This window comes from Mytilus californianus, unplaced genomic scaffold (assembly GCF_021869535.1).
Source record: "Mytilus californianus isolate M0D057914Y unplaced genomic scaffold, xbMytCali1.0.p SCAF_1, whole genome shotgun sequence".
Classification (NCBI taxonomy): Eukaryota; Metazoa; Mollusca; class Bivalvia; order Mytilida; family Mytilidae; genus Mytilus; species Mytilus californianus.
The window spans coordinates 43,641,835-43,659,934 of record NW_026262581.1 but is presented as its reverse complement, the minus strand read 5'-3'; the positions used below and the strand labels follow the sequence as shown (position 1 = coordinate 43,659,934).

The following is an 18,100-nucleotide window of genomic DNA, read 5'->3' as shown; positions in this document are numbered from 1 at the left end:
GATTTCAACCAAGGTCAATGCTGACTGACGGATGAGTGTAATGTTTCAGTTATAGTTTCCGTGATTTTAACCAAGGTCAATGCTGACTGACGGATGAGTGTAATGTTTCAGTTATAGTTTCCGTGAAGTCAACCAAGGTCAATGCTGACTGACGGATGAGTGTAATGTTTCAGTTATAGTTTCCGTGAAGTCAACCAAGGTCAATGCTGACTGCCGGATGAGTGTAATGTTTCAGTTATAGTTTCCGTGATTTTAACCAAGGTCAATGCTGACTGACGGATGAGTGTAATGTTTCAGTTATAGTTTCCGTGATTTCAACCAAGGTCAATGCTGACTGACGGATGAGTGTAATGTTTCAGTTATAGTTTCCGTGAAGTCAACCAAGGTAAATGCTGACTGACGGATGAGTGTATTGTTTCAGTTATAGTTTCCGTGATTTCAACCAAGGTAAATGCTGACTGACGGATGAGTGTAATGTTTCAGTTATAGTTTCCGTGATTTCAACCAAGGTCAATGCTGACTGACGGATGAGTGTAATGTTTCAGTTATAGTTTCCGTGATTTCAACCAAGGTCAATGCTGACTGACGGATGAGTGTAATGTTTCAGTTATAGTTTCCGTGATTTCAACCAAGGTCAATTCTGACTGACGGATGAGTGTAATGTTTCAGTTATAGTTTCCGTGATGTCAATCCAGGTCAATTCTAACTGATGGATAATTGTAATGTTTCAGTTATAGTTTCCGTGAAGTCAACCAAGGTCAATGCTGACTGGCGGATGAATGAAATGGTTCAGTTAGAGTTTCCGTGATTTAAAACAAGATATGTGCCGACTGACGGATGAGTGTAATGTTTTTACAGTATCCGTGATTTCAAACAAGTTCAATTCTGACTGATGGATAAGTGTAATGTTTCAGTTATAGTTTTGCGTGAAGTCAACCAAGGTCAAGGCTGACTGATAAATTGGTGAAATGGTTAAGTTATAGTTTCCATGATGTTAAACAAGGCCAATGCTGACTGACGGATGAGTGTAATGTTTCAGTCAGTAAAAGTTTACATGGTGTCAACCAAGGTCTTTGCCGTCTTTGACTCAGAAGTGTAATGTTTCAGTGATAGTGTCCATGCTGTGTTCCAACCAAGGTCTTTGCCGACTTTGACACATAAGTGTAATGTTTCAGTTATAGTTTCCGTGATTTCAACCAAGGTCAATGCTGACTGACGGATGAGTGTAATGTTTCAGTTATAGTTTCCGTGATTTTAACCAAGGTCAATGCTGACTGACGGATGAGTGTAATGTTTCAGTTATAGTTTCCGTGAAGTCAACCAAGGTCAATGCTGACTGACGGATGAGTGTAATGTTTCAGTTATAGTTTCCGTGAAGTCAACCAAGGTCAATGCTGACTGCCGGATGAGTGTAATGTTTCAGTTATAGTTTCCGTGATTTTAACCAAGGTCAATGCTGACTGACGGATGAGTGTAATGTTTCAGTTATAGTTTCCATGATTTCAACCAAGGTCAATGCTGACTGACGGATGAGTGTAATGTTTCAGTTATAGTTTCCGTGAAGTCAACCAAGGTAAATGCTGACTGACGGATGAGTGTATTGTTTCAGTTATAGTTTCCGTGATTTCAACCAAGGTAAATGCTGACTGACGGATGAGTGTAATGTTTCAGTTATAGTTTCCGTGATTTCAACCAAGGTCAATGCTGACTGACGGATGAGTGTAATGTTTCAGTTATAGTTTCCGTGATTTCAACCAAGGTCAATGCTGACTGACGGATGAGTGTAATGTTTCAGTTATAGTTTCCGTGATGTCAACCAAGGTCAATTCTAACTGATGGATAATTGTAATGTTTCAGTTATAGTTTCCGTGAAGTCAACCAAGGTCAATGCTGACTGGCGGATGAATGAAATGGTTCAGTTAGAGTTTCCGTGATTTAAAACAAGATATGTGCCGACTGACGGATGAGTGTAATGTTTTTACAGTATCCGTGATTTCAAACAAGTTCAATTCTGACTGATGGATAAGTGTAATGTTTCAGTTATAGTTTCCGTGATTTTAACCAAGGTCAATGCTGACTGACGGATGAGTGTAATGTTTCAGTTATAGTTTCCGTGATTTCAACCAAGGTCAATGCTGACTGACGGATGAGTGTAATGTTTCAGTTATAGTTTCCGTGATTTTAACCAAGGTCAATGCTGACTGACGGATGAGTGTAATGTTTCAGTTATAGTTTCCGTGATTTCAACCAAGGTCAATGCTGACTGACGGATGAGTGTAATGTTTCAGTTATAGTTTCCGTGAAGTCAACCAAGGTCAATGCTGACTGCCGGATGAGTGTAATGTTTCAGTTATAGTTTCCGTGATTTTAACCAAGGTCAATGCTGACTGACGGATGAGTGTAATGTTTCAGTTATAGTTTCCGTGATTTCAACCAAGGTCAATGCTGACTGACGGATGAGTGTAATGTTTCAGTTATAGTTTCCGTGAAGTCAACCAAGGTAAATGCTGACTGACGGATGAGTGTATTGTTTCAGTTATAGTTTCCGTGATTTCAACCAAGGTAAATGCTGACTGACGGATGAGTGTAATGTTTCAGTTATAGTTTCCGTGATTTCAACCAAGGTCAATGCTGACTGACGGATGAGTGTAATGTTTCAGTTATAGTTTCCGTGATTTCAACCAAGGTCAATGCTGACTGACGGATGAGTGTAATGTTTCAGTTATAGTTTCCGTGATTTCAACCAAGGTCAATTCTGACTGACGGATGAGTGTAATGTTTCAGTTATAGTTTCCGTGATGTCAATCCAGGTCAATTCTAACTGATGGATAATTGTAATGTTTCAGTTATAGTTTCCGTGAAGTCAACCAAGGTCAATGCTGACTGGCGGATGAATGAAATGGTTCAGTTAGAGTTTCCGTGATTTAAAACAAGATATGTGCCGACTGACGGATGAGTGTAATGTTTTTACAGTATCCGTGATTTCAAACAAGTTCAATTCTGACTGATGGATAAGTGTAATGTTTCAGTTATAGTTTTGCGTGAAGTCAACCAAGGTCAAGGCTGACTGATAAATTGGTGAAATGGTTAAGTTATAGTTTCCATGATGTTAAACAAGGTCAATGCTGACTGACGGATGAGTGTAATGTTTCAGTCAGTAAAAGTTTACATGGTGTCAACCAAGGTCTTTGCCGTCTTTGACTCAGAAGTGTAATGTTTCAGTGATAGTGTCCATGCTGTGTTCCAACCAAGGTCTTTGCCGACTTTGACACATAAGTGTAATGTTTCAGTTATAGTTTCCGTGATTTCAACCAAGGTCAATGCTGACTGACGGATGAGTGTAATGTTTCAGTTATAGTTTCCGTGATTTTAACCAAGGTCAATGCTGACTGACGGATGAGTGTAATGTTTCAGTTATAGTTTCCGTGAAGTCAACCAAGGTCAATGCTGACTGACGGATGAGTGTAATGTTTCAGTTATAGTTTCCGTGAAGTCAACCAAGGTCAATGCTGACTGCCGGATGAGTGTAATGTTTCAGTTATAGTTTCCGTGATTTTAACCAAGGTCAATGCTGACTGACGGATGAGTGTAATGTTTCAGTTATAGTTTCCATGATTCTAACCAAGGTCAATGCTGACTGACGGATGAGTGTAATGTTTCAGTTATAGTTTCCGTGAAGTCAACCAAGGTAAATGCTGACTGACGGATGAGTGTATTGTTTCAGTTATAGTTTCCGTGATTTCAACCAAGGTAAATGCTGACTGACGGATGAGTGTAATGTTTCAGTTATAGTTTCCGTGATTTCAACCAAGGTCAATGCTGACTGACGGATGAGTGTAATGTTTCAGTTATAGTTTCCGTGATTTCAACCAAGGTCAATTCTGACTGACGGATGAGTGTAATGTTTCAGTTATAGTTTCCGTGATGTCAACCAAGGTCAATTCTAACTGATGGATAATTGTAATGTTTCAGTTATAGTTTCCGTGAAGTCAACCAAGGTCAATGCTGACTGGCGGATGAATGAAATGGTTCAGTTAGAGTTTCCGTGATTTAAAACAAGATATGTGCCGACTGACGGATGAGTGTAATGTTTTTACAGTATCCGTGATTTCAAACAAGTTCAATTCTGACTGATGGATAAGTGTAATGTTTCAGTTATAATTTTGCGTGAAGTCAACCAAGGTCAAGGCTGACTGATAAATTGGTGAAATGGTTAAGTTATAGTTTCCATGATGTTAAACAAGGTCAATGCTGACTGACGGATGAGTGTAATGTTTCAGTCAGTAAAAGTTTACATGGTGTCAACCAAGGTCTTTGCCGTCTTTGACTCATAAGTGTAATGTTTCAGTGATAGTGTCCATGCTGTGTTCCAACCAAGGTCTTTGCCGACTTTGACACATAAGTGTAATGTTTCAGTTATAGTTTCCATGCTGTGTTCCAACCTAGGTCTTTGCCGACTTTGACACATAAGTGTAATGTTTCAGTGATAGTTTCCATGCTGTGTTCCAACCAAGGTCTTTGCCGTCTTTGACTCATAAGTGTAATGTTTCAGTGATAGTTTCCATGCTGTGTTCCAACCAAGGTCTTTGCCGACTTTGACTCATAAGTGTAATGTTTCAGTGATAGTTTCCATGCTGTGTTCCAACCAAGGTCTTTGCCGTCTTTGACTCATAAGTGTAATGTTTCAGTGATAGTTTCCATGCTGTGTTCCAACCAAGGTCTTTGCCGTCTTTGACTCATAAGTGTAATGTTTCAGTGATAGTTTCCATGCTGTGTTCCAACCAAGGTCTTTGCCGACTTTGACTCATAAGTGTAATGTTTCAGTGATAGTTTCCATGCTGTGTTCCAACCAAGGTCTTTGCCGACTTTGACACATAAGTGTAATGTTTCAGTTATAGTTTCCTTGATTTAACACAAGTTCTTTACTTTTCGCTGGATTTAGCTTTTAATGGGGGAAAGGACGTCACAATAAGGTTTTTTTGGTGGATGTATCTTCGAGGGGAGAAAGGGTACCGGGATTATAAGTATTGTTTTTTTTTTCATTTTAAAGCTTGATTGAAAAGATAGGTAAGATGGTTTACTTTTGCAAATTGTGACTTGGATGGAGGGTTGTCTCATTGGCACTCATACCACATCTTCTTATATCTACGTACGTGTCAATTGATTTTTACGTCGTTGTAGTGCTGCCTCATTGGCATATACACAAAAAAAAACACATCTCATTTCATTGATAAATATCCAAAAATATTTGCACAAAAAACAAATCTGGTGTCATTTATAAATCATAAAAAAAAACACACAAAGAGAATCAGTTATGATAGTCTAGATACCCCATAGCTCATATGACATCTAACTAAATAGCTTATGATCCAGCATATACAAAAAAAAAACTGTCTTCCTATCTAGTATACTACCTGGTTTGATTTAAGCAGTTAACGTAATGCCAAACAACTAATTAAAACAATACAAATTACATATCTTTGAAAAGATTCTCAGCATGAAATTTTAGAAAATTATAGTTAAAATGCTGACTTTGCGGGTATCGCTTTGCTCATTTTGAAGGCCGTGCGGTGACATATATATATATGTTGTTAATTTCTGTGTCAAATTGGTCTCTTGTGGAGAGTTGTCTCATTGGCAATCATATCACATCATTTTTTTTTACATAGCTATTGAGAAAGCAATTTAAGATATAATGTATAACATATAATTGATAGGGCCAGAGGATCTAAAAATACCAGCACCAGTACCAGTATCAAAATTTGACAGAAATCGTGAGTATATTAGCGTTATTGCATACTTCATTTCAAACAAACAAAAATCCAAAAAAAATTTAGAAAAAAATTTGCCAGTTGAATTAAAATTTCTTTAGCAAACACTAGATTAAAATACTAAGGACGATGTTGCAGTACGGAGGTCGCGTCCTGCATCGATTTTGACTACTCATTTCTAACGGATAAAGCTTCACAATTGAACGGTTGGTAATTCCTGTTTTAGTCCTGATAATAGCGCTTCGAATCAGTTTATATTTCCCGCGAACTAAATCTTTTACAATTGCTAGTTTCCACATTGTACGATTTAAATCAGTGTGTACTTGTACGATATGTTTCCTATTTGTATTGTTTGTTTTTTTTCTTTCGGATGCATGGTAGAATTCACTGAGTGACGTCTGATAACTTGCAAATCTTCAGATGTAACACTGTCAATGTTTTGTTCCAATTTTGATCGGTGTCAAGTCGACGGCCATATAACAGGTGCGCTGGAGTTAGCGACACATGATCTTTAATGTCAGTAGAAATGTATGGAGTTGGACAATTTTTTGGAGTTTCTTCAATATCAATGAAATTATATTTAACATTTCCTTAGAAACACACGATTTTCCTAGTGTAGCTTTTTAAGACACAGAACCACTAATTCGGGCCCGGTCAGAAAGTAGTACATATTTATACAGTGTTAAAACAAAATAGTTCCTACGCATAGCTCTAACTTTGTCAACATGTACAATATTTGGGTAATTTTGGTATCAAATGAAAGCTTAGGTACTTAGGATTACTGTAGAACCCGTGTTGAAAGTTTTTTTGGATAATAAAAAAAACATATTCAGCACAAGTCAGGATAATATATAGTTTTGACATAGTTTAGATCGTTGTTTTCCTTTTTCCTGGGAAATCAAGACCGGTTACCGAATTAGGATATCTGTTAACTCAGTCTTAAGGCAGCGGTTGCGGTTTAGGTGCTCTGTAAGGCTTTCCTGATATCTTAATACATTGAATACATTTACGAAGTTGTGATTTTACGCACTGGGGTATCGAATATTTCTGTTGAATGTAAGCAATTGTACTTGTTTTGTCTTAATGTGCGCATCATTTACGACTAACGACGTAACCAAGACTTTCAAGTGGTGAAGTTGAAATCGTTCCTTCGTTAATTTTACGGACGCTATTATTGGTTGACGTTATGGAACATTCGTTTCACAAATGACAACGGACGATTCAATTGTCGTAACCACAATCCCGTCCCCTTTTCCTCGAATGTGACCTACATGCACCGAATTATGCTTTTCGCCGTGTTTGTACATGTAATGAGCAGCACAACGGGTGCCACATGTGATGCAGGATCTGCTAACCCCTCCAATGCACCTGAGATCATCCCAAGTTTTTGGTAGGGATTGTGTTGCTCAGTTTTTTGTTTTTGATGTTGTGTTTTGTGTTTTATTGTTTGTTTGTCTTTTTCTTTTTTAGCCATGGTATTGTCCGTTAATTTTCTATTTATGAGTTTGATTGTTCGTTTGGTATCGGTCGGCTCTCTTTATAACGACGTTAAACTATGATGTCATAACAACGGGTATTTTGTTTCCTCCTCTGTAGGTGCGTTACGTATTCTCCCGATACATCGTAGTAATCCAGTATTATCTAAACACAATTTCAGTTGTCAGACAAAACTAAGTGGCACTTATTCTGGGAAGACAAAGTCAAGCCACCAATGTCATCCTAAACTGTTTCCTGTTGTACGGCTCCTATAAGATACGGATAAAACACAATAAAGGGAACAGTAAGGTTGCACTTGAGGTCAAAAATAGAAGTCAACAACAATATAAAAAAAATTATGATCTTGAATAAGTAATGCTTGAAATTTGTAAAACTCATTTGGTTAGTGGAAAAAACAATGAGAAGTGTTTTATTTTTAACTTTGTATGGAGTAAGGTAAGTGCTGGTTACGGACACTATTTGTAAAATTAACCTATAGAAATTTATGTCTTTAATGAACTATCCCAAGTCGTTTTGCATAATTTTAATTCCAATACAATTTATTAACAAAATACCTAAAAAAAAAATCACAGGAATAAAGTTTAACTTTCGCATTCTGCAAAATTATACCCCCTTTCTTAATAAGTAAAACAAGGATTATTGTAAGAACAGCAGTCGGACCTCTCTTAAAATGAAAGACTCAATATACATGTATCCCATCAAAATCATTGAGATTTGACCTTCTATTGATGGGAATATAAATCACAGCGGGAAATGTATTCCTTGCATAAAGGGTATCTAAAATAATCACAATAAGCTAGTTGAGTTACGGACACTACTGTACATTAATCTTATGTTTATAATTTACTCAATATGAATAACTTTTCATGGGTAACATATTAAGTTTGTGTATTTTCTTTTTATTATCTATATTTTTTAACAACAGAATGACCCATAATTGTAAATAAATATATGTAATCAAAGTTATTTACATGTAAACATACATGACATGTTGACATGGATAGGACCAAGTTTATCATTTCAAATCTGAAGTAAAACCTTAGACATATCTAAACAAAGTAGGTGCTATGCACTTAAAGGAATGATAAAAAAAAACATATTTCTGAAAAGAAAATCCTTAGAAGTTAGAATTACATTTGTTAATCAGAAGAAGAGAAATGTTGATGGTTACGGAGACCAGTGTACTACACACTGACTTAGTTACTTTTTCCAACAATTTTCTAAAAGTGACATACTTTTTGTGGATTAAAGAGTAGTAATTTCTACAGAACTTCATGAAATAAATGTTTTTGTATCATAAGACACTACCAGAATTGTAGATAAATCAAAAATAAAACATACTGTACCTTCAAATATATACTTTAGTTCATTAAACATGTTAAATTAACTTTTTGGTGTATTTTACAAAATGTCATATACTAATGTCAAGTACAGATCTTTAACAAATCTACATGCTAGTCTACATGGTATAAATCAATTGGAGGAAGAAAAACAAGAGATTTTGAAAAATGAAAAAGGTATTTAATATTTTTGACTCAGAAATAAAAATCCCTGGGTTACGGACACTACAAAAATAATCTGAAGATATAAAAACCATAAAAATAATTATGAATTTTCTTAACATATCATTACAAATGAACTCATCTTGTGAGTTTATGACAAACTGATACCAAAATGGGGGTTTTACAATAAGATGTTCTGGTTTCAAATTAGTATTAGTACGTTAAGGATTACTATCAGCTCAAATATTTAGGTCTTTCCACTTTTCTGTGGAAAGACCTATTGGTTTTCTTCTGATTATTAGGTCTTTCCACTTTTCTGTGGAAAGACCTATTGGTTTTCTTCTGATTATTAGGTCTTTCCACTTTTCTGTGGAAAGACCTATTGGTTTTCTTCTGATTATTTAGGTCTTTCCACTTTTCAGTGGAAAGACCTATTGTATTTGTTCTGATTATTATTATTATTATTATTATTATTATTAGGTATTTCCACTTTTCTGTGGAAAGACTTATTGTATTTGTTCTGATTATTATTATTATTTTTTTTTTTTTTCTTCGGCCTAATTTTGTTCTTGCGATAAATATTTGTTTCGCAATATGTCGCTTAGATATTTGGTATATGATATCGAACAGTTTATGCGCCTTTGAAATTTACCCTGCGTAACCAAATAATTTTCTTTGTAGGAGTTATCTCCCCGAACACTGTTTTCCTTGTGCAAGCATCTCCTCCGTAACCGTAAAAGAAAGCGACAAATTTATTTTACCAAATTGCTCGTTATATCCTCAGGATGTTTTGTCCAATTTTGACCGAAGCGATACGTAAACTCCATATGAGAGTTATTTCCCCTTCTGTATTTGACATAAGGGATATATAAATGTATAGCATGAATGGTAAGTGATAGAGACCTAAGGTATATTGATTTGAGTTCCTTGGTTCATTTAAATGAAATTGAGGCCAAGGTCAAAGGTCAAGGTCATATTCTAAATTTTGACTTTTCCTTGTTATTTCATCTCCTCTGTCACTTTTAAAATTAAAAATTAAAGAACTAGTGCAAAATGTTTGCTTAATTGTGATTAAGATATGATACATTTGGTCTGAAACAATCCAATGATATCTTATAGGAGTTATTGTCCCTGAAATGATTAAATTTAAGGTTAATTGATTATTACTCCAACTTGGTACATGATAAAGCCGTAGGGTCTTTTACAAACTGTTGGTTGACATATGACCTTGAAAAAATAAAACCGGAAGTGACCTTGAGTGAACCGGAAGTAGTATTTTTTGCACTTATTTCTCGGAAAAGTACCTAGAAACCATATATTTTTTGAATGATCATAGGTTAACCTATCATTTGAGACCGGAAATGAAATTTTATAAACCGGAAGTAGCATAATATCTCTCTTATTACAGGCATAAGTATATACAAACTATATATTTTTGGAATCAGTGTAAATAAAGCTTTCATATGAGACCGAAAGTGACATTTTCTAAACCGGAAGTAGTGAATTATCTCCCTTTTTACAGGCAAAAGTATATATCAACCATATATTTTTGAAATCAGTGTAAATAAATCTATCATATGAGACCGGAAGTGACATTTTCTAAACCGGAAGTAGCCAATTATCTCCCTTTTTACAGGCAAAAGTATATATAAACCATATATTTTTGGAATCAGTGTAAATAAAGCTATCATATGAGACCGGAAGTGACATTTTCTTAACAGGAAGTTGACAATTATCTCCCTTATTTCAGGCAAAAGTCTATAGAAACCATATGTTTATTGAATCAGTATGAAGAAACCTATAATTGGACGCCAATAGTAGCTTTGAGTAAACCAGAATTAGCTTTTCATCAATTATTTAGAAAATTGATGTGGAAAGACCTTCAATTGTTCTTTGAACAATTGGTTTTTAATTAGGTCTTTCCACTTTTCTGTGGAAAGACCTATTGTATTTGTTCTGATTATTATTATTATTATTAGGTCTTTCCACTTTTCGGTGGAAAGACCTATTGTATTTGTTCTGATTATTATTATTATTATTATTTTTTTTTTTCTTCCGCCAAATTTTGTTCTTGCGATAAATATTTGTTTCACAATATGTCGCTTAGATATTTCTCATATTGTATCGTATAGTTTATGCGCTTTTAAATTTTACCCTGCTAAGCCGAACAATTATCTTTGTAAGAGTTATCTCCCTATTCACTGTTTATCAAGTGTGTGCATCTCCTTCGTAACAAAAAAAGATATCGACAAAATTCTTTTTCTAAATTGTTCGTTACATCCTCAGGAATTTTTGGCTAATTTGGATTGAAGCAATTCGATGAAATTTTATAGGAGTTATCTACCTTTATCAAATAAATTTGTCGTTATGTTTTTGTTACTCGTAAACTGTAAGCCGTATAAACCTATAGTCTTTTTATTTGCGGTCCTTGGTTCCTAACTTCGAAAATGAGGTCAAGGTCAAAGGTCAAGGTCATGTTCTGAATTTTGTCTTTTGCTTGTTTTTGCATTTTCTCCGATATTTTTAATGTTATATATTAAAGAACAAGTGCAAAATGTTTGTTATATTGTGATGAAGATGTGATACATTGGTCTGAGACAATCCAGCGACATCTTATTGGAGTTATTGCCCCTGAAATGTTTTATTTTAAGGTAAATTGATTATTACTTCATATTGGTACATGATAAAGCCATAAGATCTTTTGCAAAATGTTGGGTGACATATGACCTTGAAAAATGTCAACCGGAAGTGACCTTGAGTGAACCGGAAGTAGTCATTTTTGCACTTATTTCATGTAGAAGTACATAGAAACCATATATTTTTTGAATGGTCATACATTAATCTACCATTTGAGACCGGAAGTGATATTTTATAAACCGGAAATAGCATATTATCTCCCTTATTACAGGCATAAGTATATATCAACCATATATTTTTGGAATCAGTGTAAATAAAGCTATCATATGAGACCAAAAGTGACATTTTCTAAACCGGAAGAAGCCAATTATCTCCCTTTTTACAGGCAAAAGTATATATAAACCATAAATTTTTGGATCAGAGTAAATATATCTATCATTTGAGACCGGAAGTGACATTTTTTAAACCGGAAGTAGCCAATTATCTCCCTTTTTACAGGCAAAAGTATATATAAACTATATATTTTTGGAATCAGTGTAAATAAAGCTATCATATGAGACCAGAAGTGACATTTTCTAAACCGGAAGTTGGCATTTATCTCCCTTATTTCAGGCAAAAGTATATAGAAACCATTTATTTATTGAATCAGTATGAAGAAATCTATACTTTGACGCTATTTATAACTTTGAGTAAACCAGAAGTAGCTTCCTATCAATTATTAGAAAATTGATGTGGAAAGACCTTCAATTGTTCTTTGAACAATTGGTTTTTAATTATTATTATTATTATTTTTTTTTTCTTCTGCCAAATTCTGTTCTTGCGATAAATATTTGTTTCGCAATATGTCGCTTAGATATTTCTCATATTGTATCGTATAGTTTATGCGCTTTTAAATTTCACCCTGCTAAGCCGGACAATTATCTTTGTAAGAGTTATCTCCCTATTCACTGTTTATCAAGTGTGTGCATCTCCTTCGTAATAAAAAAAGATATAGACAAAATTCTTTTTCTAAATTGTTCGTTACATCCTCAAGAATTTTTGGCTAATTTGGATCGAAGCGATTCGATGAAATTTTATAGGAGTTATCTACCTTTATGAAATAAATTTGTCGTTATGTTTTTGTTACTCATAAACTGTAAGCCGTATCAACCTATAGTCTTTTTATTTGAGGTCCTTGGATCCTTACTTCGAAAATGAGGTCAAGGTCAAAGGTCAAGGTCATGTTCTGAATTTTGTCTTTTGCTTGTTTTTGCATTTTCTCCGATATTTTTAATGTTATATATTAAAGAACAAGTGCAAAATGTTTGTTATATTGTGATGAAGATATGATACATTTGGTCTGAGACAATCCAGCGACATCTTATTGCAGTTACTGCCCCTGAAATGTTTTATTTTAAGGTAAATTGACTATTACTTCATATTGGTACATGATAAAGCCATAAGATCTTTTGCAAAATGTTGGGTGACATATGACCTTGAAAAATGTCAACCGGAAGTGACCTTGAGTAAACCAGAAGTAGTCATTTTTGCACTTATTTCATGTAGAAGTACATAGAAACCATATATTTTTTGAATGGTCATACATTAATCTATCATTTGAGACCGGAAGTGATATTTTATAAACCGGAAATAGCATATTATCTCCCTTATTACAGGCAAAAGTATAAATAAACCATATATTTTTGGAATCAGTGTAAATAAAGCTATCATATGAGACCGAAAGTGACATTTTCTAAACCGGAAGTAGCCAATTATCTCCCTTTTTACAGGCAAAAGTATATATAAACCATATATTTTTGGAATCAGTGTAAATAAATCTATCATATGAGACCGAAAGTGATATTTTCTAAACCGGAAGTAGCCAATTATTATTTCCCTTTTTACAGGCAAAAGTATATATAAACCATATATTTTTGGAATCAGTGTAAATAAAGCTATCATATGAGACCGGAAGTGACATTTTCTAAAGCGGATGTTGACAATTATTTCCCTTATTTCAGGCAAAAGTCTATAGAAACCATATGTTTATTGAATCAGTATGAAGAAATCTATGATTGGACGCCAATAGTAGCTTTGAGTAAACCAGAATTAGCTCCTCATCAATCATTTAGAAAATTGATGTGGAAAGACCTTCAATTTTTTTTTTTCTTCCGCCTAATTTTGTTCTTGCGATAAATATTTGTTTCGCAATATGTCGCTTAGATATTTGGTATATGATATCGAACAGTTTATGCGCCTTTGAAATTTACCCTGCGAAACCAAATTATTTTCTTTGTAGGAGTTATCTCCCCGAACACTGTTTTCCTTGTGCACGCATCTCCTCCGTAACCGTAAAAGAAAGCGACAAATTTATTTTACCAAATTGCTCGTTATATCCTCAGGATGTTTTGTCCAATTTTGACCGAAGCGATACGTAAACTCCATATGAGAGTTATTTCCCCTTCTGTATTTGACATAAGGGATATATAAATGTATAGCATGAATGGTAAGTGATAGAGACCTAAGGTATATTGATTTGAGTTCCTTGGTTCATTTAAATGAAATTGAGGCCAAGGTCAAAGGTCAAGGTCATATTTTAAAGGAGTAGGTTCAGTAAGACCCCTTTTTGGCCCCAAAATATAGCAGTTTTACAAAATTGTGAAAATGTAATCTTTAAGCTATTTATTGTAAAGAAGAATGCTTCTGCTACATATATATGGGCTGTTTTTTACAATACAATGCTCATATATCGGGTACTAACATCATTAAGTCATGCTAAATTACTGAAATCTTAAAAATTTTAGCATTTTAGTTAAATTTTAGCCGGTTTTCGTCTTAAATGAAAGTGGCCGCATTCGTGTTCATTCATAATATTGAAATGTAAGTTGCATTTGATGATAATACATAATATATATAAAGGTTGAGGATGAACACGGATGCGGCCACTTTCATTTTTGACAAAAACCATCTGAAAAGTGACGTTTTTTGGCATATTTGATAGATTTTTCATATTTAAGCTTGAATCGGCGCGTTTTTTAATGACTAAATCAGTTAAAATCTTTCACATAAACTAATCGAATCAATTGAAATAGACACTTAAGTGTTTAAAAAGTGTCTAAAATCTTTCGTAAGATGAACTTGAAATTTGAGGCCAAAATCGGCCCTTACCGGACCTACTCCTTTTGACTTTTCCTTGTTATTTGATCTCCTCTGTCACTTTTAAAATTACAAATTAAAGAACTAGTGCAAAATGTTTGCTTAATTATGATTAAGATATGATACATTTGGTCTGAAATAATCCAATGATATCTTATATGAGTTATTGTCCCTGAAATGATTCAATTTAAGGTAAATTGATTATTACTCCAACTTGGTACATGATAAAGCCATAAGATCTTTTGCAAAATGTTTGGTGACATATGACTTTAAAAAAATGTCAACCGGAAGTGACCTTGAGTGAACCGGAAGTAGTCATTTTTGCACTTATTTCATGTAGAAGTACATAGAAACCATATATTTTTTGAATGGTCATACATTAATCTATCATTTGAGACTGGAAGTGATATTTTATAAACCGGAAGTAGCATATTATCTCCCTTATTACAGGCATAAGTATATATAAACCATTTATTTTTGGAATCAGTGTAAATAAAGCTATCATATGAGACCGAAAGTGACATTTTCTAAACCGGAAGTAGCCAATTATCTCCCTTTTTACAGGCAAAAGTATATATAAACCATATATTTTTGGAATCAGTGTAAATAAATCTATCATATGAGACCGGAAGTGACATTTCCTTAACCGGAAGTAGCCAATTATCTCCCTTTTTACAGGCAAAAGTATATATAAACCATATATTTTTGGAATCAGTGTAAATAAAGCTATCATATGAGACCGGAAGTGACATTGTCTAAACCGGAAGTTGACAATCATCTCCCTTATTTCAGGCAAAAGTCTATAGAAACCATATGTTTATTGAATCAGTATGAAGAAACCTATGATTGGACGCAAATAGTAGCTTTGAGTAAACCAGAATTAGCTTCTCATCAATTATTTTTTTTTCTTCCGCCAAATTTTGTTATTGCGATAAATTTTTGTTTGGCAAGATGTCACTTAGATGTTTCGTATATGATATCCAACAGTTTATGCGCCTTTGATATTGACCCTGCTTAACCGAATACTTTTCTTTGTAGGAGTTATCTCCCCGAACACTGTTTTCCTTTGTGTGTGCATCTCCTCCGTAACCGTAAAAGAAAGCGACAAATTTATTTTACCAAATTGCTCGTTATATCCTCAGGATGTTTTGTCCAATTTTGACCGAAGCAATACGTAAACTCCATATGAGAGTTATTTCCCCTTCTGTATTTGACATAAGGAATATATAAATGTATAGCATGAATGGTAAGTGATAGAGACCTAAGGTATATTGATTTGAGTTCCTTGGTTCATTTAAATGAAATTGAGGCCAAGGTCATATTCTAAATTTTGACTTTTCCTTGTTATTTAATCTCCTCTGTCACTTTTAAAATTACAAATTAAAGAACTAGTGCAAAATGTTTGCTTAATTGTGATTAAGATATGATACATTTGGTCTGAAACAATCCAATGATATCTTATAGGAGTTATTGTCCCTGAAATGATTCAATTTAAGGTTAATTGATTATTACTCCAACTTGGTACATGATAAAGCCATAGGATCTTTTGCAAACTGTTGGTTGACATATGACCTTGAAAAAAATAAACCGGAAGTGACCTTGAGTGAACCGGAAGTAGTATTTTGCACTTATTTCATTGAAAAGTACCTAGAAACCATATATTTTTTGAATGATCATAGGTTAACCTATCATTTGAGACCGGAAGTGACATTTTATAAACCGGAAGTAGCATATTATCTTCCTTATTACAGGCATAAGTATATACAAACTATATATTTTTGGAATCTATATACAAACTATATATTTTTGGAATCAGTGTGAAAGCTATCATATTAGACCGGAAGTGACATTTTCTAAACCGGAAGTTGGAAATTATCTCCCTTATTTCAGGCAAAAGTATATAGAAACCATTTATTTATTGAATCAGTATGAAGAAATCTATACTTTGACGCTATTAATAACTTTGAGTAAACCAGAAGTAGCTTCCTATCAATTATTTAGGAAATTGATGTGGAAAGACCTTCAATTGTTCTTTGAACAATTGGTTTTTAATTTTTTTTTTTTTTTTTCTTCCGCCTAATTTTGTTCTTGCGATAAATTTTTGTTTTGCAAGATGTCGCTTAGATGTTTCGTATATGATATCTAACAGTTTATGCGCCTTTGAAATTGACCCTGCTTAACCGAATACTTTTCTTTGTAGGAGTTATCTCCCCGAACACTGTTTTCCTTGTGCACGCATCTCCTCCGTAACCGTAAAAGAAAGCGACAAATTTATTTTACCAAATTGCTCGTTATATCCTCAGGATGTTTTGTCCAATTTTGACCGAAGCGATACGTAAACTCCATATGAGAGTTATTTCCCCTTCTGTATTTGACATAAGGGATATATAAATGTATAGCATGAATGGTAAGTGATAGAGACCTAAGGTATATTGATTTGAGTTCCTTGGTTCATTTAAATGAAATTGAGGCCAAGGTCAAAGGTCAAGGTCATATTCTAAATTTTGACTTTTCCTTGTTATTTGATCTCCTCTGTCACTTTTAAAATTACAAATTAAAGAACTAGTGCAAAATGTTTGCTTAATTGTGATTAAGATATGATATATTTGGTCTGAAATAATCCAATGATATCTTATATGAGTTATTGTCCCTGAAATGATTCAATTTAAGGTTAATTGATTATTACTCCAACTTGGTACATGATAAAGCCATAGGGTCTTTTGCAAACTGTTGGTTGACATATGACCTTGAAAAAAGTAAACCGGAAGTGACCTTGAGAGAACCGGAAGTAGTATTATTTGCACTTATTTCATTGAAAAGTACCTAGAAACCATATATTTTTTGAATGATCATAGGTTAACCTATCATTTGAGTCCGGAAGTGACATTTTATAAACCGGAAGAAGCATATTATCTTCCTTATTACAGGCATAAGTATATACAAACTATATATTTTTGGAATCAGTGTGAATAAAGCTATCATATGAGACCGTAAGTGACATTTTCTAAACCGGAAGTTGGCAATCATCTCCCTTATTTCAGGCAAAAGTATATAGAAACCATTTATTTATTGAATCAGTATGAAGAAATCTATACTTTGACGCTATTAATAACTTTGAGTAAACCAGAAGTAGCTTCCTATCAATTATAATTAGAAAATTGATGTGGAAAGACCTTCAATTGTTCTTTGAACAATTGGTTTTTAATTTTAATAGTTATCTTTTTTTGCATATTTTTTTAGTCTTTAATCAAAAGACAATGATGATGCAGCAAAGTAGACATCATAGAACCTAGAAATTAAGCCTATTTCGATGAAATAAAAATATTCATAATATGATGGTTTAAGGTTACGGACACGACATCATTTTTTGTAGTGTCCGTAACCATGTTTTCATTTATTCTGACTAAATTCTAATAAGAAGGTGTTTTTTTTTATGTTAGTGTTGAGTGTCAAATATATAAAGAAAAGTTGTTTATTGTTTACTGTAGCTATTCTTTCTAGGAGAATAATAAACTGGTTAGGGACACTACACTTTTTTGAAAAATATTTTTTGGACTT

At 33.8% G+C, this 18,100-nt stretch overlaps 1 protein-coding gene and 1 long non-coding RNA gene across 2 annotated transcripts in view; one reads left to right on the top strand and one right to left on the bottom strand.

The window, feature by feature from the left end:
* LOC127702942 (CD209 antigen-like) overlaps nucleotides 1-18,100 on the top strand; it is a 118,511-nt gene that overhangs the window by 85,622 nt on the left and 14,789 nt on the right. Inside the window, exon 3 of the mRNA XM_052207264.1 lies at nucleotides 5,718-5,774. Within this exon, the coding sequence (XP_052063224.1) occupies nucleotides 5,718-5,774 (57 nt within the window). The remainder of the gene's footprint in view (nucleotides 1-5,717; nucleotides 5,775-18,100) is intronic.
* On the bottom strand, nucleotides 9,157-13,262 carry LOC127703781 (uncharacterized). Its single transcript, XR_007983041.1, has 2 exons — nucleotides 12,558-13,262; nucleotides 9,157-11,174 (listed from the first exon to the last, which is right to left on the bottom strand). It is a non-coding gene; the product is annotated as an uncharacterized LOC127703781 (long non-coding RNA).